The 26,880-nt window shown below is 29.3% G+C and overlaps 1 protein-coding gene across 20 annotated transcripts in view; it reads right to left on the bottom strand.

Moving 5' to 3' along the window:
• LOC145259277 (teneurin-m-like) overlaps window positions 1–26,880 on the bottom strand; it is a 694,747-nt gene that overhangs the window by 32,245 nt on the left and 635,622 nt on the right. For 17 of the 20 annotated variants that reach the window (XM_080117118.1, XM_080117123.1, XM_080117126.1 and 14 more), the window contains one exon: window positions 18,262–18,584. In XM_080117118.1, the coding sequence (XP_079973244.1) occupies window positions 18,262–18,584 (323 nt within the window). The remainder of the gene's footprint in view (window positions 1–18,261; window positions 18,585–26,880) is intronic. The other 3 variants (XM_080117125.1, XM_080117127.1, XM_080117130.1) reach the window with 1 other exon arrangement.

Below are 26,880 nucleotides of genomic sequence, written 5' to 3'. Positions count from 1 at the left end.
TTGCATCTTATTTTATTTCATTGTTTTTGAGGGTTTTTTTAAAAAATTATTTGCATTTTATTTTATTTCATTGTTTTTGAGGGTTTTTTTTTTAAATTATTTGCATTTTATTATATTTCATTGTTTTTTTTTGTGAATTATTTGCATTTATTTTATTTCATTGTTTTTTCGGGGGTTTTTTGTGAATTATTTGCATTTTATTTTATTTCATTGTTTTTTTTGTGAATTATTTGCATTTATTTTATTTCATTGTTTTTTTCGGGAGGTTTTTTTTTTAATTATTTGCATTTTATTTTATTTCATTGTTTTTTTTGTGAATTATTTGCATTTTATTTTATTTCATTGTTTTTTCCTTTTTTTGTGAATTACTTGCATTTTTTTATTTCATTGTTTTTTCGTTTTTGGGTTTTTTTTGTGAATTATTTGCATTTTTTATTTCATTGTTTTTGGGGTTTTTTGTGAATTATTTGCATTTTATTTTATTTCATTGTTTTTTTTGTGAATTATTTGCATTTTATTTTATTTCATTGTTTTTTTGTGAATTATTTGCATTTTATTTTATTTCATTGTTTTTTGTGAATTATTTGCATTTTTTTATTTCATTGTTTTTTCGGGGGGGGGTTGAATTATTTGCATTTTATTTTATTTCATTGTTTTTTTGTGAATTATTTGCATTTTATTTTATTTCATCGTTTTTTTGTGAATTATTTGCATTTTATTTTATTTCATTGGGTTTTTTTGTGAATTATTTGCATTTTATTTTATTTCATTGTTTTTTTTGTGAATTATTTGCATTTTATTTTATTTCATTGTTTTTTTGTGAATTATTTGCATTTTATTTTATTTCATTGTTTTTTTTTGTGAATTATTTGCATTTTATTTTATTTCATTGTTTTTTTGTGAATTATTTGCATTTTATTTTATTTCATTGTTTTTTTTGTGAATTATTTGCATTTTATTTTATTTCATTGTTTTTTTGTGAATTATTTGCATTTTATTTTATTTCATTGTTTTTTTGTGAATTATTTGCATTTTATTTTATTTCATTGTTTTTTTTTTTTTTTTTTGTGAATTATTTGCATTTTATTTTATTTCATTGTTTTTTTTTGTGAATTATTTGCATTTTATTTTATTTCATTGTTTTTTTTTTTTGTTTTTTTTGTGAATTATTTGCATTTTATTTTATTTCATTGTTTTTTTGTGAATTATTTGCATTTTATTTTATTTCATTGTTTTTTTTTGTTTTTTTTTGTGAATTATTTGCATTTTATTTTATTTCATTGTTTTTTTGTGAATTATTTGCATTTTATTTTATTTCATTGTTTTTTTGTGAATTATTTGCATTTTATTTTATTTCATTGTTTTTTTTGTTTTTTTGTGAATTATTTGCATTTTATTTTATTTCATTGTTTTTTTTGTGAATTATTTGCATTTTATTTTATTTCATTGTTTTTTTTGTGAATTATTTGCATTTTATTTTATTTCATTGTTTTTTTGTGAATTATTTGCATTTTATTTTATTTCATTGTTTTTTTTTGTGAATTATTTGCATTTTATTTTATTTCATTGTTTTTCTTTTTTTTTTAACTGTTTCTATCACTCTCTATCAAGCCAGTATTTTCCGCCACCGATAAGGATCTGGACAAGTACTCGCATCTCTAGCAGCAGCACAGGCAAATTATAGCAACTCATATATTTACATTAAAACTTTAATTCACTTTAAGTGTATGGTTTACAATAGCCAACAAAACAAAAAAGGGGCGAAAAAGTAAATATATAACAAATGAATCTTACCAAAGGCAAGATAAGTAAGGAATCTACCTACCTTTATAATTTTTTTGTGTTTTAACTTATTTTAAAGCGCTTATTTGTTCATGTAGTTTCAAGTTAAAATTTAAATTCCATTACAGCCAGATCCCGATAATCACTCAAAAATCGCAAATACGGGTTTCTAAAACTGTTTTGTTTAATTTTCGATTTTTGAGCTATAATGTAGGGTTCAGATGGTTATAAAAAACTGCAAAGTAAATAAGCACTTTAAATAAGTTAAAACACAAAATAATTATCTAAGTACGTGGACGAGTAAATACGCTTGCCTTTGGTAACATTTTTCTATATGTATTGTTTTTTCTTCCCGTTTTTGTTTTGTTGGTTATTGCTATAAATGCTCAATTTTACTTCTCTGGCATAAGTTTTACTAACAAAAATAAAAGCATTAGCAAGATGGCTTTCCACATGACTTGGACACGTAACGTTTTATAGCAATACAGCCACAGTGAACAATTAGCAGCAAAGCACTGTAAGAAGGACTTGCAGGAATTCCGAGAATTTTCTAGGAGGCAGGAGATTATGAAAGCAGTTCTGTGCAGCCGTTGGTTTGGCGAGGGAACAAAGGGTGTCTAAGTTTGTATTTTGGATAGTTTTATATATATATATATATATATATATATATATATATATATATATATATATATATATATATAGAGAGAGAGAGAGAGAGAGAGAGAGAGAGAGAGAGAGAAATGTATGCATACATATATATATATTATATTTTATAGAAGGAATTAGACCTAGCAGAGTTTATTTTAATGTATTAATAAATGTATTAATATTTTAAAGAACAGTGCACATAGTACTATACATATATAATATGCGCAACAGGTATATGTATCCTAGAGCTATGTTATTATTGAGTAAAAGATAATTGTAAATTATGAATCAGTTTCTAAAGGAAAGACAAACTAAATCAACTTGACTTGATTTTGTTTTTCTTTCCTTTAGAAATTGATTCATAATGTTCCAATTATTAATCTGTTTACATGTGTATATATAAATATAAATATATATATATATATATATATATCTATACATGATGATTGCAACGTCTTGTCAGACGAGTGCCACTCCCTCAGACATTTAAAATCCATGAGCCCAAATGCCTGAAGGAGTATCTATACAAAGATGATGTTACAGAGTCTTAGCTTTGTACGACAGCTAAGTCTCTCTCTCGGTTCAAAATGTTGAGATCCAGCAACAAGCAAGAGCAAGATAGCCAGCAACAAATTAAACTGCAGACCAGCTTAATGCAGGTACTGGTCTCCCGCTTTGTTTTTTAAATTTAAATTTAAAAACAAAAGCATATATACATATATATATATATATATATATATATATATATATATATATATATATATATATACACACATATATATACATGCATACATATATATATATATACGTATATATATATTCATATATATACATATATATGTGTATATCTATCTATCTATCTATATATATATATATATATATATATATATATATATATATATATATATATATATATATGATTACCCGTTCCAGGAAAGTTGAAATTAATTTCCTAAACAACAGAACAGTTTTGAAGACTAAAATCAAGATATAATGCAACTAAACCTTAAGTCTAGAATTTTTATTCGAATTTAGATATAAATGATTTTCATTCTATATACACGCATATATATATACATATATATATATATAAATATACATGCATACATACATCTATATATACGCATATATATATTCATATATATACATATATATGTGTATATCTATCTATCTTTCTATCTATCTATCTTTCTATCTATCTATCTATATATATATATATAATATATATATATATATATATATATATATATATATATATATATATATATATATATATATATATATATATATATATATATGATTACCCGTTCCAGGAAAGTTGAAATTAATTTCCTTAACAACAGAACAGTTTTGAAGACTAAAATCAAGATATAATTCAACTAAACCTTAAGTCTAGAATTTTTATTCGAATTTAGATATAAATGATTTGCATTCTAGAAAAGGTCTAAGATATAAGGGATCTTAAGAATACATTAAAATTCTGGTAATCCTGACTGAAATTAGTTGCTACTGACTATAGATTAAATGCAATGAAAGTTTGAGATATTTGAACTTTCAACAGGGAAGATTGTGTGCAAATTATACAAAGAAACGGAATTTTTTCAGCTATTAACCTAATGCCGAAATTTCACAACAATTGAAAGTTTCTCAATATTCATAAAATATAACAGCTCGTATTTCCCCCCTTTTTGTAGATCTTAAATTAAATATACCTCACATTAGCCACCCTTAGTTCTAGCACACGTGTTCTTAAGCCCATAATTATCGGCGTGTATGAGTTTATCTTATACATAAAAAGATATTAGCAATAAACTATTAACCTGTTCAAACGTGCAAAAATTATAGTCCGTTGATTTAGAATAAGTTATTTATGCTAAATTGATGGTTGAATTAGTGCTATTTTTTGCATTAAATGCTAATACCTATAAACGCTTACTGTGTATCAAACGGATACCATAATATTAGTTCGATTTACTTAATCATAAAAACGTCCATACAAAATTTCAGCCAAATCCACTCAGTAGTTTCCGGGGAAAACTTCTAGAGTAAATATGATACTATGGTGACTAATCGATATTAACCGATATTAATCGAGATTAATCACTAACTGTAAATCAGACGGATACCATAATACTAAGCTTGCTGCACCTTAATATAACAAAGGTCCGAAGAAAATTGTAGCTATATTGGCCTAGTAATTTTCGAGAAAACTTGGAAGGGACGGACAGACAGACAAAGAGAAATACAATATAGATATGCATATACTTAACTTTATATATAAATAGAGATATGAATTATGCAACATTTGTTTTCTGAAGGCGTTTTCCTATATACTTTAAATGTATAAAACGCATGTTGAAATATGCTTTTGTTCTGGGATTGAGTAATGATTCAAATTAGTCAAATTAATTGAACGAATCACCCACCCCATCATAGTATTGTTTAATACCTTTCTTACTCTATGTTGATATCAATCACTTTCTGTTATTTAGTGTCGTTGTAATCATTTAGAGAAAGAGTGGCTCTTTTTTCTCAGCGTTGCCATCTAATTTATATACTTGTGTTTGTTAATTAGATGGTAAATTATTAAGTCTCTTTTTACTTCTATGTAAAAATAAAAAAAGAATAATATTTCTATGTAATGATGAGGATGATGATATTATTATTATTATTATTTTATCATTATTATTATTATTATTATTATTATTATTATTATTATTAAATATTTAATAATAATAATAATAATAATAATATTTAATAATGATAATAATAATAATAATAATAACCCTAACCTAGATTTAAAAGAGGTCAAGAAGCTAGATATCCAGACTAAATAGAGCACACACAAAGGAACAGGCCAACGACAGGTCAAATAGGCCGGTAAGTACATGTTCATTGGCTGATAGGAAGGGCGAGGTGGATACTAGAAAGCTGATTGGTTAACTAAAATCTCAATAGAAGATATAAAAACGACAGACAACCACAAAATTCGCATAAAAGCCTGAAGAGTCCTAGAGTGGATGAAACGCGGAATATTCAGTGTAGCTTAATCGCCATATATATTTTATAACGGACTAACTAGCTCTACCTACGTATTGACCACTTTTGAAGTAAATACTTAAAGTTTACGCATAAATTTATACTCTCATATATTAATTCATGTGAGTAAATGAAGTAGTTATATATACATATATATATACATATATATATACATACATATATATATAAACACACATATATATATTATATATATATATATATATATATATATATATATATATATATATATATATATATATATATATATATACTTACATATATGTACACATTTTTTACTTTTGAAAAAGCCTGCAGTCAACGGGCGAAACGTTGTCAAGTTTTTAGGTCTTTCCACCTCTACTTTTAATACCATATATTTATCTCTGTTTCTCTGTATATATATATATATATATATATATATATATATATATATATATATATATATATATATATATATTAAGAATTCGCCTTTTGAATATTGCCTGACGAGGTCTCTAGTTACCAAATACTAGAAGACCGAAACATGCTCATAACTGTGTAGCAACACATTACTGCTTATGTAAAGACAAATTGAAAGCATATATATATATATATATATATATATATATATATATATATATATATATATACAATATTAATTGATATTTTAATGAATTATGAGGTATTAAGTTTCAGTAAAATCAGTTCCGCGAGTTTTCTCCAACCCGGTCATAGATTTGCATACAAGTGCACATACACATTGCGTGCAACAGAATCCGAAGACAAAGTAACTGTCCTGACAAATCAAGTATTTGTCTCCTCCGCTCTCTCAATTCTCTGAGACGCTGGAGACAAGTTTCTCTTAAAGATGCTGATTGCTTTGTGACATCTTAATCTCTACTTCTTGCGAATTGACGCAGCCAATTCGAAAGAATCAACAGGGATGCTGAGAGCTTCGAGATTGCCTTTCGGATTATCTATGTGTCATGGCCGTGGCTTTTCATCTTTTTCTTCGTCGCTTTTCATAGAGATTGGTATATATGATGAAGATCGTGAAATTCTCAAAATGTTCTGCAGTGTGTGTGTGTGTGTGTGTGTGTGTGTGTGCAGTTCTTTATGAAATGTATCATGTCAGAAAATATATGTGGTCAAACACACACACACGCACACACACATACACAAAAACACACACACACATGTATATATATGTATATATATCATTATTAGGGCTGTGACAGAAGAATAATCTTTTCATTGCTTTGACTCTTGAGTATATACCCGTTAATATCTCATATGGTTTTATATAGGCTGATCTTATTTTCGGTTGATTGACTGTGTCTAAATGCGTCAGATATACACTGGAGAGTCAAAAGAATGAAAAGTATAATCTGTCATCCCATACAATTGTATCGCAAAAAAAAAATACAATTGCGAATTACTTAGGGCCTCTATCCAGTCATGGCTGACAGAACAAGAGCATGCAACCCCCATGAATTAAATAAAGGGTTTCGCTCAAAATTCAGTCCAAATTCCTGAGTTCGACAGAAGCATTACCGAGTTCAACAAGATACAACTGACGAAGGTCAGAGGTTACATCGACCGAAATGTTGTGAAAATAACATTCAATATTAGAACAGTAGTCCAATGAATCTAAATTATACAAATAATCAATCCTCATCTCAAAAATTCAGAAACATCAACTCTAATCTCTCTCTCTCTCTCTCTCTCTCTATATATATATATATATATATATATATATATATATATATATATATATATATAATTTAAAGGAGATTAGAACAATAGTCTAAAGAGCTAAGTGTATTTTAATGTAACAGTGAAATTACTAGTTTAATTAAAATACAGGAAATAGAAAGTGCTCGTTGTAATTTAGATATATAATAAGCTCGATAGTTAAATGTCCTAGAGCTAATACAATATTAAGTAATGTGATTTATAATTTAAAATTTAAACATTTTTTAAAAATTTTTAAAATTTAGGAGGGTTTTTATTGAATTTAAAAGACACCATGATGTCTTTTAAATTCAATAAAAACCCTCCTAAATTTGCTGATGAGGAGACCTTGCTTACCAAAAAACTATATATAATTGTTCTACATAACTTGATGTATACCACAATAAAAAGCACTGATTTCTGAAACGATCGTACAGATAATTGATTTTGTTGTTGTTCCTTCTTATGAAACTGATTTTTAATTTAATTAAAATTTGATTTTTAAATTTTTAAAATTTTTTTAAATTTTTAAATTGAAAAGACAAAGGATACCCCCTGTAGGGACAGCTGCACATGTAATTATGAGGCAACGATTGTGCAATCGCTAACCTCACCTCTCCTGAATCAGCACTCTTTGAGTCCAGCAGCAAAGAGAAGTCCAGGATGACTGGAAACAATGCCGAGATTAGCAAAGAGCGCATATAGGACCCGGAAGTTTCAAATGGTCACCCATTTAGTACTGACTAGGTTCAGCGTTGCTTAACTTCGGTGATCCAGTGGGAACCGGTGTGTCAACGTGATTATGCTGTATGCCAATGTCTAGTGACCAGTGTCCGTAGGTATAAATAAATAAAGATTATTGTTTATATATATGTATGTATATATATATATATATATATATATATATATATATATATATATATATATATATATTTGTATATATACAGAGAGAGAGACAGAAAGGGAGAGAGACAGAAAGGGAGAGAGAGAGAGAGAGAGAGAGATGTACTTGGATGAGTATGAAAAGAAATAATATCTTGTTAAGTAGTCAAGAATTTATCTCCGGTCGACTCATTTTTGCAACTTGTACAACACCCATGATAAACCAAAACCTGAAAAGCATTAAAATATATACTTCTCAGTCGGTTATTTAATTTTTTTTTTTACATACATTTCATCTTTATGCGTTTCTGATACTTGTCTGGCACGAAAACAATAAAGCGAGTCTTGGTAAAAAGTCAAGAATTCATATTCATACTCTCTTTATTCTTGGGACTCGTTAAGCACCTGCCGCACTTTAGATGCCAACTCTGAAGAAATTAGACAAGCTAAAGATTCCAGACATGTTATTTATTTTTTTGCTGTTATCTATGCAATAAAAGTCATTCTTATATTCTACGTGTCCGCATGCGATATCCGATGGATTTAATGAGGCCTAATAAGATACCTGATAGATTTGGACTGGATGTTTCCCTAAACCCTTCAGGCCGTGGGGGCACTGCATTATTTCATGCAGTGCGTCTTGGGCAAGAATAGCCTGGTGGCACCCATGCCTCTCCAGTCTTCGTGCACATACAGCACTTGGTATTACCAAATGGTCACCCAATTTAGAACTGGCCAGGCTCAACGTTACTTAACTTTGCTGATCTAACGGGAACCAGTGTGTCAACGGTTGCCAATAGATTTAATGAGGCCTAATAAGATCATCATGACTATTGGGTTGTCAATTTAGGTGGCCTTGAGCCAGACTTTACAAATATCTATAAGTTCTTCCTTAGCTTAGAAAGATATTGAGTCCAATCTGTTAGACTTAAGTTTTAAAAACAGTTTATAGATCCGTCCACTGATTGGTCTTCGAGCTAAGATCAAAGTGTAGGGGAATTTAAGTAGGTTTAAGTCCATGGTGTGAATGCGGTATTGTGGTAAATGGTGCCTGTTATGAGTAATTTCACAAGTTGTATAGACGATGGAAAGACCCGGCATCCATCCCCCTATGCCAATTCTTTATAGCGCTTCATACCTAAGTTTCTTGTTTATGATTTTTTTATCGTTTTTAAACCTTACATTGTATTTCTTTATTCGGCAATAAACTATATATAAAAGATCAAAGTGTAGTATCTGTTCTGGTGCTACACTTTAATTTTTGGTTCTCGGTTAATGGAGGAGAAATCCTTCACGGTTGAGATAATTTTAATTTTTGTTCCTTCCCCCCCCCCCCATAATAAAAACCGACCTTGGTGGCTAACTCTGCCCTTGTGGGGAGGCAAGTAAACAGGAACGGTTTCTTGGCCTTTTATGGTTAGGATCACAGTGTAGTAGCTGTTCTGATACTACACTTTGCCTTTTCTGACCTCAATCAGTGGAGGAGAAATCCTTTTAGACTGAGGCAAGTTTTATTTTTGTTCTTTTCCAGAGTGGCCTTTTTGGGGGAGCTGGATTTTCCCACATTAAAAACGACCTTGTGTCTAACTCTGAGGCAAATAAATAGGGACAGCAGGAGTATAACTACATTTCAATGATAATACTCTACCTGAGAGCTCAATTTTCAAATTCACTGTCCTATTATTTACATAAATTGGAATAAATACAATAAGGATATTGCTTAAAAGAAAGGATATTGCTGCAAAGAAAGTGGGCTCCCTCTACTGTGCTAGAAAAGTACTCCCACCGTAAAGCCTCTTATATCTTTACAAAGCAACAATTCACCAATCCATAGAGTCTCGTTTCTGATGCATCTGTCACTAATCTCTCATTCTTAGACTGTGTATAAAAAAGAGTCTCAAATCTAATAGGTCCTGTACTGTCTGCCAAACTGCAACTTCTGTCCCATCACCGCAATGTCGCATCTCTTTTCCTGTTTAACAAGTATTTTAATGTAAATTGCTTTGATGAACTCCAAGCACTTGTGCACGCTCAACCCGACTAACCCGACTAACCCGACATGCAGCAAAATCCCACTCCTTCATTTTGAAGTCCTTAGATACCAGAAAGCATTCTACTATAATGGTTTCTTCCCTCAGACTGCTAGACTTTGGAATTTGTTCCCTTTCCTCCTTCCTTCCCGGACAGTACTAACATGCAAAAATTTTAATTTCATGTGAACAGACATCTTGGTGCTCAACTCCCCACGGTCTCCTGTTAGACAGTATTCCAAATAGTAGCCCATTACATTCCAAGTCGCTATATGCCTTGTTTGGATTTCAAATGAGTAAAATAACAAACATATCCGTATGGGATACATGATAGATGCAATGAGGTTTAATAATATCATTTGGAGTATTGTGCTCTCAATTTATTTGGTCTTGAGCCAGACGTTACTAATATATATAGTTCTCTAATTAATTTAGAGTGTTTAGAAAGTTTGTGATATTTTGTTTGGTCTGTTGAACTTAAGTTTTCAATACAATTCATAGATCCATCTATGAATAACAATAAGAGGCTATGGTATTTATTTTCTTTCGACCACAAGAAGATACGACTACAAGGCTATAAAGTGGGAAGAGTCAAGCAAGCACTCCCAATAAAGGTGGACTCTTACCTTTTAAAATTTGCGCAGACAGCAACTTCGGCATTCCGTGGTTAGGGGCACTTTCAGTTATAAACTTATTCCACCCCAAAGATGGAAGGCACGGGAGAATGGACCTCTTAGGACTACCCAAAATGAACACCTTATCCCGGCAGATTCAAGGGTACAAGAATTGCCTGGTTCTCATCGGAATGATTGTCGATAATGAGCTGTGTAATCTGTATGGAATCTTTTGTTTAATAGATAGGAGTAGCTTCCTGTTAGTCTGTTGCCATGGTTGGATGGAAGTCATAATTCATAATTGTATTCTTAGTATTGCAGTAGACTGCCACTTAGAATTGTTTATTATTTCATACTTATATTCAATATGCCATGGTGTTTGCGCAAGGGTTATGGTTAAATTACTAATGCAAGCTGATAATACGTAATTAGTAGTGCTGTTAGAGATTGTGTAACCCTTGCTTCTCGAAAAAAAATTATCATCTGACACAGAAGAAGCCACACACGTTAACTCCAAATCACCAAATTTTGATGTTTTTTTTGTTTTTCTATTATTATTATTATTATTATTATTATTATTATTATTATTATTATTATTATTTATTTTTTAATATTATTATTATTATTATTATTATTATTATTATTATTTATTTTTTAATATTATTATTATTATTATAATTATTATTATTTTTATTATTATTATTTTTTAATATTATTATTATTATTTTATTGTTTTTATTATTATTTTTTAATATTATTATTATTATTATTATTATTATTTTTATTATTATTATTATTATTTTATTATTATTATTATTATTTTGTATTATTATTATTATTATTATTATTATTTTATTATTATTATTATTATTATTTTTAATATTATTATTTTTTTAATATTATTATTATTATTTATTATTATTATTATTAGTAGTAGTAGTAGTATTTTATTTTTTTAAATTTTGTTTTCAGATGTTCTTAGCATTATTTTTTTTTTTAAAGATTTGTATGATTTTGTGACGTTCATTTATATCATTTATTTATTTATTTTTCATTCACTATTAAATAAAAGAGTGCCGAACGAGATGGGGAAAGGGTCCTACGTATTCAGAATAATTCTTAGTGGCTAAAAAAAAAAAAAAAAAAAAAAAAATTGAAACGGTGTCAGGAATAAAAAAAAAGATTTGTAGCAGCACCGAATTTCTAGAAGGCATGCATAATGAGGCGAAGAATGGGAAAAAAGCTTTATTGCCATTCAAGTGGGTTTTAGCAATGCCAAGCAGAAGTGTGGGTCGGAAGTTCTTTTCTGTAAAGGTGTGAACAAAATGCAAATTCTTGGAGACGATTCCTTATTTTAGATGCAACCTTTCATCTCTCTCAGAGCCTTCGTCTGTCAATCATTCAATATGTCACACTTCCACATATCAAATTCCAAATAGCGTTTCCATTGCAACCCATGTATATTGAAACATTTTAGATTCTTCAGTCTGTCACAGTCGTGTTTCAGTTTATAATAGAATCTTTGTCAGTCTGTCACAGTCACGTGCAGAGAAGTTTTTTCAGGGCGGGTGCTCAAGTGAAAGAACCGACAAAAATATAATAATGAACATGAAGTTCACTCAACTCGGTGGAGCACAGGTCTAAAATACATTCCTCTGAAAACTTTTGAAACAGAAGTAAAATGAGCAGGTGCTTGGGCACCCCTAGCACCCCCCCCCACTCTGGATGTCCCTGGTTTGGTATACTTCAGCTTGAATCAGCATTTTTGCATTCAGCCACCAGTTTGAATTAGTTTTCTTGGTAGTTCTGAATGTTAGAAAGCTACTTATGCCTGAAAGTATCCTGCACCTCTATAAGGCCACCATTCGCCCATGTATGGAGTACTGTTGTCACATTTGGGCTGGTGCATCTGCTACTTCTCTCTCGCTCCTGGACAGGGTTCAAAAGATAGTCGCCAACCTGATAGGTCCTGAACTGTCATCCAGGCTTCAGCCTCTGTCTCATCGACGAAATGTTGCATCCCTCTGCCTGTTCTACAAGTACTTTAATGGTGAATGCTCTGACAAACTAGAAGCTCTTGTGACCCCTCGACGTAAATACCCCGGACAAACCTGACAAGCAGCTAACTCCCATCCCAACACAGACCCCTTTGTGTAAGAAGGCCTTTTACTCTAATAGTTTCTTCCACAGAACTGGTAGACTTTAGAACTCCCTTCTGGGATTCTGCTTTCCCATACGTACTGACATGCAGAAGTTCAAGTGTAATGTGAACAGACATCTTGCTACTCATCTCCCTTCAACTTATCCCTGCAACTTATGTCCCCGATAGTAGCTCCCTACTTCAAAGTAGTGCTGTGCGTTGTTTGGGGTTAAAATTGAATTAAAAAAAAAAATTTTTTTAATATTTTTAAAACTTCTTCCCATTACTGTTTTCATGGTGTGTATTATTTTCACAACGTTTCGGTTGATGTAACCTCTGACCTTTTTCAGGTGTATTTTGTCGAACTCAGGAATCATTGAATCCACAGGTCTCATTCTTTCTGCCAGAAACCACATGGGCCCGTCATGTACTGAATAAGTACTTGGTAAAATTTAGTTGAAAGCTACACTCTTCTGGAGGCTGAAGGTTCAATAATCAGTACAGGTTACTCTCAAAATACAATTCTGAAATATTTAGAACTTCTACACAGTCATGTCTGACAGAACGAGAGCGATAAACTGAGGAAGTCCCTGATGAGAAATCATCTCAAAGAGCAGATCTCACCGAGAAAGTAGGTTTTAATTGAGTAGACTCTTAGAAAGAAACTATGGCTTGTCATCCATAGAGAAATACAAACAGCATAAAGTGACGGAAAGAAAGAAAACATAATATGTAATACTGAAATATGAATAAAAGGGAAAGAAGAACATCTGGGTGTTGACAGATAGTGGAAAACCCAAGGACGTGTCTGATGGAAAAATAACTTCGATGACCTATGCCTCTCCTTAGGAAAACAACAGATTGACTTTCATGCCCTACGCTGCTTTCACGTGGAAAAAGACTTTAAAAGATTGACTTTGATGGCCTATGTTTCTCTTTAGGCGAATAAAATCTTATGGCCTATGTTTCTCTTTAGGCGAATGAAAGCTTAAAAGATTGACTTTGATGGCCTATGTGTCTCTTTAGGCGAATGAAAGCTTAAAAGATTGACTTTGATGGCCTATGCTTCTCTTTAGGCGAATGAAAGCTTAAAAGATTGACTTTGATGGCCTATGTTTCTCTTTAGGCGAATGAAAGCTTAAAAGATTGACTTTGATGGCCTATGCTTCTCTTTAGGCGAATGAAAGCTTAGAAGATTGACTTTGATGACCTATGCTTCTCTTTAGGCGAATGAAAGCTTAAAAGATTGACTTTGATGGCCTCTGTGTCTCTTTAGGCGAATGAAAGCCTAAAAGATTGACTTTGATGGCCTATGCTTCTCTTTAGGCGAATGAAAGCTTAAAAGATTGACTTTGATGGCCTATGCTTCTCTTTAGGCGAATGAAAGCCTAAAAGATTGACTTTGATGGCCTATGTTTCTCTTTAGGCGAATGAAAGCTTAGAAGATTGACTTTGATGGCCTATGTTTCTCTTTAGGCGAATGAAAGCTTAAAAGATTGACTTTGATGGCCTATGCTTCTCTTTAGGCGAATGAAAGCTTAGAAGATTGACTTTGATGGCCTATGCTTCTCTTTAGGCGAATAAAAGCTTAAAAGATTGACTTTGATGACCTATGCTTCTCTTTAGGCGAATGAAAGCTTAAAAGATTGACTTTGATGGCCTATGTTTCTCTTTAGGCGAATGAAAGCTTAAAAGATTGACTTTGATGACCTATGCTTCTCTTTAGGCGAATTAAAGCTTAAAAGATTGACTTTGATGGCCTATGTTTCTCTTTAGGCGAATGAAAGCTTAAAAGATTGACTTTGATGACCTATGCTTCTCTTTAGGCGAATGAAAGCTTAAAAGATTGACTTTGATGGCCTATGCTTCTCTTTAGGCGAATGAAAGCTTAGAAGATTGACTTTGATGGCCTATGCTCGTCTTTAAGCAAACGGTGGCTTAAAAGATTGATTTCGAAGGCCTATGGTCCTCTTTAGGCAAACGATAACTTTAAAAAATTGTCTTTGGTAGCCTATACTCTTCTTTAGAGGAGCAAAAGCGTATCATATTTACTTTGATGACTAACGGCCAACTCTAGTGGGATTAAGGCTTAAACGTATTGACTTTGATTATCTGCCTTTCTCTATAGGGAAACAAAAACTTAAATAATAATTAAAAAATATGGATAAATAAATGCGTAACCGATCTGAATTTCGAGAGCTGTTATAATTGTGCATAAATATCCACAGAATATGAACTACCGTGGAGATGGATAAAAAAATAATAAAAGAATTAAGAAATTTGTGATTGTTTCTACAATTTGAGTTGCTTTATGTGGGGGTTAGACTCTTTCAGAAGTAAGTAAATTGAATTCTATGTGTATTTCTTAATTTATTAGCATTTTGTCTTATATATATATATATATATATATATATATATATATATATATATATATATATATATATATATATACTAGCGAGGGGTACCCGGCGTTGCCCGGGTGTTTGGAGGTGTGTGGGGGGGTAAAAAAGTAAGTATGAGGATTGAACCCGAACCGTTGAGGCAAAGTTGTGAAAAAAAAAACAAACCGTGCGACGTTAACCATTGCCTCACCGCGAGATGCTAACGGAAACGCGTTTGAATTTATTTAATTACTTGGATTTAGCAGGTGCCCCTTTTAATGAGTTAGTGAGGTCAATTTTGACTGCGGGATAGTATTCATTTACTGCTGAACGCTTTTTTTTCCCCACGCCCCCAAGATGTTATAGGAAAAAGACTAACCCACATGCGGCGAGCGACAAATCTTGAATATTTATCTTCCCGAAATCGAACAAATTAAATAGACAAGGGTGCTTCGTTGTTTACTGTGAGATATTATGATTTCTATGTGATATAAAAAGTTTTAAAAAGTTGAGAACCGACAGACCGCTTCTCTGAAAGAAGCCTTTTGTAGACACACAAAAAAAGCGAACACACATACATACATACATTTTCGCTTTTATATTTATATATATATATATATATATATATATATATATATATATATGTATATGTGTGTGTGTGTGTGTGTGTGTGTGTGTGTGTGTGTGTGTGTGTGTGTGTGTGTGTGTGTACGAAAGCAGTCTAACAGTTTACTAAAAGGGTTACTATATGGACTCTGAAATGTAAAAATACTAGTGTTAGCTCGAAAATAAATCATATCATGTCTTCGGGTTTTTTTCGCCAGCATCGTAACTCTCGCTTCCCTTATTTTTGTTCTTTTAGTTCTCACATTCCATAATCGATGTTTCTCACAAAGGGGAAATAATTGTTTTTATTCGTCAGAATCTAGCTATCTAATACTAAGGCATTGTTGGTTATTTATTTATTTATTTATTTATTAGCTCCTTACATCTAATGGCTTTATGACTTGTCTAGGGCTATTTCTCCCGAAAAAGTCTTATTACTTCTGTTAGGATGTTGACCTAAAATGTTAAATTACTGTTTTTATTTTACTTGGGTTAGTATTAAAATAATACTTGAAACAATCAGACTTATCTTTGGTATGATTATTTCAAATTCTGCAGTCATTTTTACAAGGGAAAGTTCAGACGCCTCATGGGTAAGCCTCTTAGTAGAGTGCTAGCCTGTTATTCTTAGAATTCCTAGAATCTGATCCAGTCAAGTGGACAAATAAATAAATATATATATATATATATATATATACATACATATGTATATATATATATATATATATATATATATATATATATATATATATATATAGATAGATAGATAGATAGATAGATAGAAGAAGAAGAGAGAGAGGAAAAGCAATATTTATTTCTACATATTTCAGAAGATAAAAGACCTATATTCTGATCTTTCTGAACAAAGATATATATATATATATATATATATATATATATATATATATATATATATATATATATATAAACTAATATTAGTATACACACATTTTATATATATATATATATATAAACTCTCTATCTATATATATAATATTAGTATACACACATTTTATATATATATATATATATATATATATATATATATATATATTGTGTTTACAGAAGGTTTTAGATAAGTCATTGGTACCGTCGGTTTCAAACCCGATAATTAGGGACCGTTTTAGAAACCCATGTCAAGTTCTCTTCAGCCAATACTCATCTCTTCAGAGATAAGTATTGGTTTAAAACCGACGGTACCAATGATTTATCTCATCTAAAACTTTCTCTAAACAAAATATAAATAATACGCTCTTACTTTCGAATTTTCCTTATAATAGAGCCCTCTACTTGATTTCTCCCCCCCTCCAAAAACAAACTAATTAAAAAAATTAATATATATGTGTATATATATATATATATATATATATATATATATATATATATATATATATATTCTAATTTCATATATATAATATTAGCTAGCGGTAAGCAGGGCAACAGATGAATAAAACTAAAGGCATCTCATACCAAACGAACAAATGAATATAATCGAATGATTCGACTGAAATATCTTAGTTCAGTGCTAATGATGTGTTTTTGTCCTTATATTTTACAAGTGTGTTCCCATCCTTATCCACCATTCCATGAATCACTGTTCCACTTTTTCTGAATTTGTCCTTTTGTAATTTAACTTCTAAATATATCACTTACAAATGGTTGAGCATAAACAAAGTTACTAATATCTGAATGAGAAAGAAAGTTCATACAATACCCTGTTTTATATTGAAATTATTATTATTCTTTTATCAAAGGCGCCTGACATATCAAAAATGGATGATATCGAAAAAGGCATAATTAATTTTTTCCAGACTCCCAAGTAATGCCTTCTATTTTTTGTATTCGACCTGAATTGTTCAGAAGCGATTGCAAATAGCATTGTTATGATGATTGAACTAGTGCATTTAACGACCTGAAAGTTTAATCTCTGTTGCAGATATTGACGGTGTGGACATGTAAGATAAGGGAATCTAACATAAAAATTAACAAATGAAGATAATCGAAAGCATCGACCGAAATGTCTTAGTTTAGCGATGAGTGTTTGTACCTATTTACAATGCCTCCCCACGGGACAGAGTTAGACATCAGGGTCGTTTTTTTTAACGTGGAGAAAAGGTACAAAAATAATTAAAAAAAATGTCTCAGTCGTGAAGGACTGTTCCTCCACTGAAAGAGAACGAGAAATGGAAGTGCAGCATCTGAAGAACAGATACTATAGTTTGATCTTGGCGAAAATCGGGAAGAGATGTGTTTGTAATCTTATTTTTACAACTTATTTTTCAATTATTTTTTTTTTTCATGAAAGATGCCTAACATAAAGATGGATGGTATCGGAAAAAGTGCAATTTATTTATTTTTTTATATAAGGGTGGAAAGGGGTCAGGTTTGAGGGTTGACATGTCAGCAAAAGGTCAAAGGTCACATACCAGCAATGCTTTTCCTTTGTATCCATCCTCATGCGTACCATGCACGTTTGCATGCCGGGAAAAGTGAGGGCCTACCCTCATCCGACGACCGATTCTTTCGATCAGGCGATTTTGTTTTTGTCTCCCGGAACGTTCCAGGTAAAAACGCCACTCCAGGCGGTGGATGTAATGATTTGGGATTATCACTTTCCTCTTGAAGTGCATCCGATGCTTGCTTTCCAGAATTGGATGACCACGGGTTTCCAGGGCAACAGTCAGGTTAGTCGGGAAAACAATGACGACGGCACCGTCCGGCAGGTAGGTAACCTTTGTCTGCACTGCACCTGTAGTTCGGAAAAGATTTAAAAAAAAGAGAAACACGTTAGGTAAAAGACACTCTTGTGGAACCAGGGTGGGTGGTTATAATGCACGATTGTTTTTTGTATGCAAAAATAAATCTGGAGTATTTCTTTGGCATTTTAATAGATTTTTTTTCTTGTTGCGAAGGGGTATAAAAAAAGAGAAATGTCATGAATAAAGTTGTAGAAAAAATATTTAAATAAAAGATTAAAAATACATAAAAAATAGCACAACCCTCTCATCTGGATCCCTTGAATCTGACATTTTCTAAAATTACGAGTTTTTTTTTTGTTTGTTTGTTTTTTTTTAAAGAAAATCGCGCCAAACAAAGCATGAAGCCACTTGCTGTAAAGAGCTAATAAGAAGGAAATATGATTATTGCTAAGACAAAAGATGCCTGTCGAAATAACCAAGGCTAACATTAGGACGAAAACAGTCAGTAGAAAGGGAGTTCTACAAGCCTGCGTTCTTTAAAAAGCAGCTTCTGGAACAGGAAGCTGTACTCTACAATGAGGTATACAAAACAACGGATTGGTGGAGACAACTAGAGCAATGAGTCCAACGAGCTGGAACAAAGGAGACAAGGAATCGATCAGACAATTAAAAACTGAGACTAACAACACTACTTATCACGGGAAATTATCGGTTAGCTTTATTTGTCTATTTTATAATATATGGATCCGGTTGTGGTTAGTAATTTACACCAACCAGAAGGGAGACACAATAACAGATGTAAAATTGAAAGCCGGTGCGTTAGAGGAAGTGTAAAAATGCCTCAGCAACCCTGTAGCATTCTCCATTAGAGGTATAAGGGCATTAATAATAAACTAGCACCTTCTTAAAGAGAGAAAGAACCCCCGTAGGAGAGTGTACCTCCTAAAACTGCACATAATAAGGTCACAAACTCGAAAATGTCACAACTAATTCCATTGTCAAAATAGCGAATTAGCAAAGGGCAGTAAAATGAAGAATCAAACGAGCTAGGAAAAAAAAAAATAAGCAGAAAATAGATCAGACAATTCTGAAGAACAAATTCCAAAATAGTATTTATAAAAAAAAAAACAAGAACTGACAAAAAAGAAGTAAGGGTGACTCAAATCAAATTACAGATACGTTTCTGCACATTATTCCGACGTCTTAACCCGATTAGTAAATTAACAGTTAACGGACAATGAATACTATGAAGGAAGTCCAGTTTTCTGAATATGTCATACATAGTTTAAGACACCTTTTTACATATCGGCCCGTGTTGAATAACTTTTTCAAATTGACTTCCAAACCAACCTACCTTTATTTATCCCTCTTTCTGTCTCCCATGGTCTCCTTAACCACCCAACTGATCCTACTACCGCGATGGTTCTACTTCGACTAACCATAGAACTCTCGTCCCACCTTTCAATGTGACCACACTATGGAAGTCTCCTGTGCTGCACACATCTCCTTATACTTCCGAGATTGAGTCTTCTTTCTACGTCCTCAGATCTAAACCTCTCTTTAATATTCACATTACACGTCCATTTCCATATTTTCTTTTTTATACAACACATGTCTTCAACTTTTTCTGGACAGGTTTCACTCCCATGCTCACATGTCTGATAAACTATTTTCTTTCTTTATCGTTCAATTTAAAACAAATAATTCTCGAATCTATATGCCAGATTTCAAGGGTTGCAGATTGGCGAGAGTGTACTACATCATAATAATTTGTTTCTATTTCTGTTTTTTTTTTTTTGAATTATACTATACAAAAAAAAAATAAGACAATTGAAATTACAAAGAAATATGCATGCAAAAAGAAAGTCAGTGTTAGTATTTTGCTGGCAGCTTAGCAAGCAGTTGCGACAGGAGAAGAGCAAAAACAAATGAGGCATAAATCAGTCAAAATGAATAAGCGTAATAATCAGTAAATAAAAAAATTGTGAAAATATAAAATCTATAAAAAATTTCATAAATATACAATCTATAAAAAATATTATAAATATACAATCTATAAAAAATATTATAAATATACAATCTATAAAAAAATATTATAAATATACAATCTATAAAAAATATTATAAATATACAATCTATAAAAAATATTATAAATATACAATCTATAAAAAAAATATTATAAATATACAATCTATAAAAAAATATTATAAATATACAATCTATAAAAAATATTATAAATATACAATCTATAAAAAAATATTATAAATATACAATCTATAAAAAATATTATAAATATACAATCTATAAAAAATATTATAAATATATAATCTATAAAAAATATTATAAATATACAATCTATAAAAAAAATATTATAAATATACAATCTATAAAAAAATATTATAAATATACAATCTATAAAAAATATTATAAATATATAATCTATAAAAAAATATTATAAATATATAATCTATAAAAAATATTATAAATATACAATCTATAAAAAAATTCATAAATATACAATCTATAAAAAATATTATAAATATAAAATCTATAAAAAATATTATAAATATACAATCTATAAAAAAAATATTATAAATATACAATCTATAAAAAATATTATAAATATACAATCTATAAAAAAATATTATAAATATACAATCTATAAAAAATATTATAAATATACAATCTATAAAAAATATTATAAATATATAATCTATAAAAAATATTATAAATATACAATCTATAAAAAAAATATTATAAATATACAATCTATAAAAAAATTCATAAATATACAATCTATAAAAAATATTATAAATATAAAATCTATAAAAAATATTATAAATATACAATCTATAAAAAAATATTATAAATATAAAATCTATAAAAAATATTATAAATATGCAGTAAATATTTGTTTGATTTTCCATATAATAATAAAAGAATGCATGTAATCTATGAAAGTACATCAATATATAAGGTTGATATTTGTTTCTTTTGTATATATAATAATTACTTTAATTTTTTTTATTATATAATAATTTTTAAAAGATATTAACAAGGTAATATATAACAGTATATAAATATGTAAAGTTAATATTTGTTTGTTTTTATATATAATAATTACTTTAATTTTTTATTTTATATAATAATTTTAAAGTTATTTAAAAATAATATACAAAAATATATCAACATCTAATGTGTTTCTTTTGTATATATAATAACTTCTTTATTCTTTATATAATAATTAAAAATATTTAAAAAGTAATATATAAAAATGTATAGATATCTAAATATAATATGTGTTTTTGTGTGTATCATAATTAATATATTTTTTCTTTTTATATAATAATTAAAATATTTAAAACGTAATATATAAAAATGTATCAATATATAACTTCTACATTTTTTATATAATAATTAAATATATTTAAAAAGTAATATATAAAAATGTATAGATATCTAAATTTAATATGTGTTTTTGTGTGTATAATAATTACTATAATTCTTTGTTTTTATATAATAATTAAAACATATTTAAAAAGCAATATATAAAATATATCAATATATAAATTTAATATGTGTGTTTGTATTTATAATGATAACTTTTTTGTTTTATTATATAATAATTAAAAAGAGATATTTAAAAAGTAATATATAAAATGTATCGATATCTAATTTAATACGTGTTTCGTTTGTATATATAATAATTACTATATTTTTTTGTTTTTATATAAAAATTAAAAAATATTTAAAAAGTAATATATAATATATAATAATATACCAACATGTAAAATTAATATGTGTTTCTTTTGTATATATAATAATAATAATTTAAAAACAGATTTTCCGATGTAATCCGTACAATTTTTCAATATATATATATATATGAAGTCAATATTTGTTTTGTATTTTTTGGAGGGAGTGGTCATAAAATAATTTAAAAAAAAAAGGATTTTAACAAGGTATTTAAAAAATATATATCAATGTATAACTTCAATATATATGATATGCGTTGCACATATAAAAAAGATGTAAAAATATAACCCATAAACTTATATCTACGGCTAATTGTTTTTGCCTTTTCATATAATAATTTTAAAAATTATTTTAAAAAATATTAAAGAATGTTCTTTAAGACAATAGAATGCGATTTTTTCGCCGTTGTACGCTTTTAAATATATTAAAAAATATTGAATGACAATTTTTCCACTAATTTTCTTTATTACCTGTTGGGTGTCCAGAGTGTGGTTGTCGTGGGTTTAAAGTAATAAAATAAATTAATAGTCAATATAATTGTTATTCAATATTTTCAAATACTTATAAAAGTATAGAAACGGCGAAGAATTACATTGTATTGGCTTAAAAACCATCCTTTGACATTACACACAAAGTTTCAAGATAAACTACAACATCCTCCTCACATTTAAAAAGGAAGTTATAAAGGTCTATCAATGTATAAAGTCAATATTAGTTTACTTTGTATATATAAAAATAAAAAAAACGATTTCCAAATGTTATCCATAAACGTATATCAATATATACGGACAATTGTTCTTTGCGTGTTATATAATGATTAAAAACAATATTTAAAAAGTAATTTATAAAAGTATATCAATATAGGAGGTCAATATTTTTTGCATATAATAATTTAAAACAGATTCTTAAAATGTAATCTATAAAAGTATATAAGTACATTAGGTCAGTTTTATCTCTATATATATCTATATCTATCTATCTATATATATATATACATACATATATGTATGTATATATATAGTTATATATATATATATATATATATATATATATATATATATATATATAGTTATAGATATAGATATATTCCAATGTTCGACAATACATACTTGGTCGATCGTTATATCTACCAAAATGTTGTGAAAATAATATCTATCTATCTTTCTATCTATCTATACACACACATATATATAGTGTTATATATATAGTTATATATATAGTTATATATATATATATATATATATATATATATATACGTATATAGTTATAGATATATTCCAAAGTTCGACAATATATACTTGGTCGATCGTTACATCTACCAAAATGTTGTGGAAATAATATCTATCTATCTATCTATCTACCTATCTATCTATCTATCTATATACATACATACACACACACACACACATATATATTTATATATATATATATATATATATATATATATATATATATATATGTGTGTGTGTGTGTGTATACGTATATAGTTATAGATATATTCCAAAGTTCGACAATACATACTTGGGCGATCGTTACATCTACCAAAATGTTGTGGAAATAATATCTATCTATCTATCTATCTATATACATACATACACACACACACACATATATATATAGTTATATATATATATATATATATATATATATATATATATATATATATATATATATGTACACGTATATAGTTATAGATATATTCCAAAGTTCGACAATATATACTTGGGCGATCGTTACATCTACCAAAATATTGTGGAAATAATATTAATGGCGATAACTGTCATCTGAAGAAGTCAAATAGTGAATCCTCATTTACAAAATTGGGAAACGTAGATATGACTTTCAAAAAAATCTTGAGAGCATCTTTTTTAAATATTTCTTTCAAACTGATACAGATTCATTATTTAAAAAAAAAACAAATCATAATTTACTCGTAAAAGCATCAAAAAAGCTCGGTTCGTAACACGCATTTTTCTGCTACAAGACGTGTCCTCAGTGATGTCATCCTGGCGTCATCAAGTGTTTCGGGCTTTTCGACATCATACACTCTCTGCCAGATTACCCAGCTTGAGTTGATCAGACACAAGCCCACATCTTGTTGGCGATGCGCTACGATTCCTTCTCTTAAGCTTTTTTATTCTGCCATTGTGAGTGTATGCTTTTAAAGGAAAAAGATGCTATCAAGGGTTTTCTGAAAGTCTATTATATGGGTTTTGTGAAAGTCTATTATATATGTGGGTTTTCTGAAAGTCTATTATATATGTGGGTTTTTGAAAGTATATTATATATGTGGGTTTTCTGAAAGTATATCATATATGTGGGTTTTCTGAAAGTATATTATATATGTGGGTTTTCTGAAAGTCTATTATATATGTGGGTTTTTGAAAGTATATTATATATGTGTGTTTTCTGAAAGTATATTATATATGTGGGTTTTCTGAAAGTATATTATATATGTGGGTTTCTGAAAGTATATTATATATGTGTGTTTTCTGAAAGTATATTATATATGTGGGCTTTCTGAAAGTATATTATATATGTGGGTTTTCTGAAAGTATATTATATATGTGGGTTTTCTGAAAGTATATTATATATGTGGGTTTCTGAAAATATATTATATATGTGGGTTCTGTGAAAGTATATTATATGGGTTTTCTGAAAGTATATTATATGTGTGGGTTTTGTGAAAGTATATTATATATGTGGGTTTTCTGAAAGTATATTATATGGGTTTTGTGGATGTATATTATATACGTGGGTTTTGTGAAAATAAGATGCAAGATACATAAAATTATTCGTATAATTTTTATTCTTCTGACTACTGTGCTCACGTTGAGAGTCTTTTTTAAAAATGGCACTCAAAGTGAATATCCAAATAATAGAAACTATTGGGACCTGTGAAAATTCCACAGGGGGCTCATTCATATGTCATATATTGATGTTAACATTCTGTAGATGTTCAGCGTAAATGGAGACGCTCCGATACTAGTATAGATTTTTTTTGTTAAAACTGCAAAAGTATTTATTTAAGCTAACACGAACGCATGGAAGAATAAACCTGTCGTAAAATACGCTTAAATATGATATTTTAATTCTTGCAGATTTTGTATATATTATTATAGAGTCAATGTTCTATCGGTTTTTATATATTATAAAGTTGCGATTTCAAAAATAAAAAATATATATGCATTTATGCATATGTATATATATATATATATATATATATATATATATAGAGAGAGAGAGAGAGAGAGATAGATAGATAGATAGATAGATAGAGAGAGAGAGATAGATAGATAGATAGATAGATAGATAAATTGCTTGAGTTCCTTCAGCCATAATCAAAACCGAAACAAAAACTTATGAAGAATTCTTAATAAAATTATTTATAAAAACATAGATGACTTAAGTACCATCAGCTATAAGAGAAACCGAAACCAAAACTTATGAAGAATTCTTGTAAAAATTATTTATGACAAGAAATGGAAGTAAACAACAATTAAACGACCCGGGTGGAAGCGTGACACCGAAAATAACGCATACGCTATCGTATTAATATGTAGACAACCAATCCTCATCTAAAAATTTAGAAACGTTAAAAAACTGAACTGTTATCACATTGTAATATTTCTAAAGACGACTGCTTACTACTTCACATCATGAAACACGAAATTTTGCACATATCTATCTATCTATCTATCTATCTATCTATCTATCCACCTATTTACTCTATTCTACTGTTATATAAATAAACTGTCTGTGTGTGTGGGAGAGAGAGAAAGGAAGTTTCTGTAGACTCCTAAACGGCTGGGCCGATATTTTCGGAAATTTCACAGAAATGCACTTCATGTACCTGGCAGTGTTCTTAAATAGTTATTCTTTATCGGACTGTCTTTTATGTGTATCGATAATCGAAGATATCCTATGAAAGAAGGACCAGGCGATTTTGACCAAAGTTAACGCCTATACAGTCTAACATCATACGTGCATGCGAGAGCACTTATGTGTAAGCATTCCACAAAGTTATTTAGCATCAAGAGAAAACTTGACTGCAATTAGAAGGTTGATGGAGTGGGAGGAAAGAAACTCTTCTTTTCATACACAATTGATTCAAAGATATACAGGAGAGAGGGGGGAGGGAGGGGCGGTGAGAGGGATAGAGTGGAATTGGTGAAGCATATAAAATACAGATTAAAAAATAAGTGACTTAATACAAGTAGAGTTCCTTTGAAATGAATGTTTCTGTTCAGAGTACAATTGAACCATGATACTTGACTTTTGCATTTAAAACTTTAATTCAAGCCATCATATTAAAATAATTTTATAAAATCAATAGTAGGTTCTCTACAGTGCAATGTAAACTACAATATATTGTGTACTTAGTAAATGCGGGAGGCATATACAGCTTCCTCCCGTTACAGTGTGTGTGTGTGTGTGTGTGTGTGTGTGTGTGTGTGTGTGTGTGTGTGTGTGTGTGTGTTATAGTTTTCATATTTATACACACATTATTGGCTACAGATTCGTATTTATTTCAAGTGCAACTTCTTCGAGCCGTATCAACTATGGGTTTATTAAATATAGGCCAGATAA

Source organism: Euprymna scolopes, chromosome 34 (assembly GCF_053919585.1).
Source record: "Euprymna scolopes isolate OS-2025 chromosome 34, ASM5391958v1, whole genome shotgun sequence".
NCBI classification, from domain to species: Eukaryota; Metazoa; Mollusca; class Cephalopoda; order Sepiida; family Sepiolidae; genus Euprymna; species Euprymna scolopes.
Note: the sequence above shows the minus strand (reverse complement) of the source record. Positions and strands in the feature narration are given on the sequence as shown.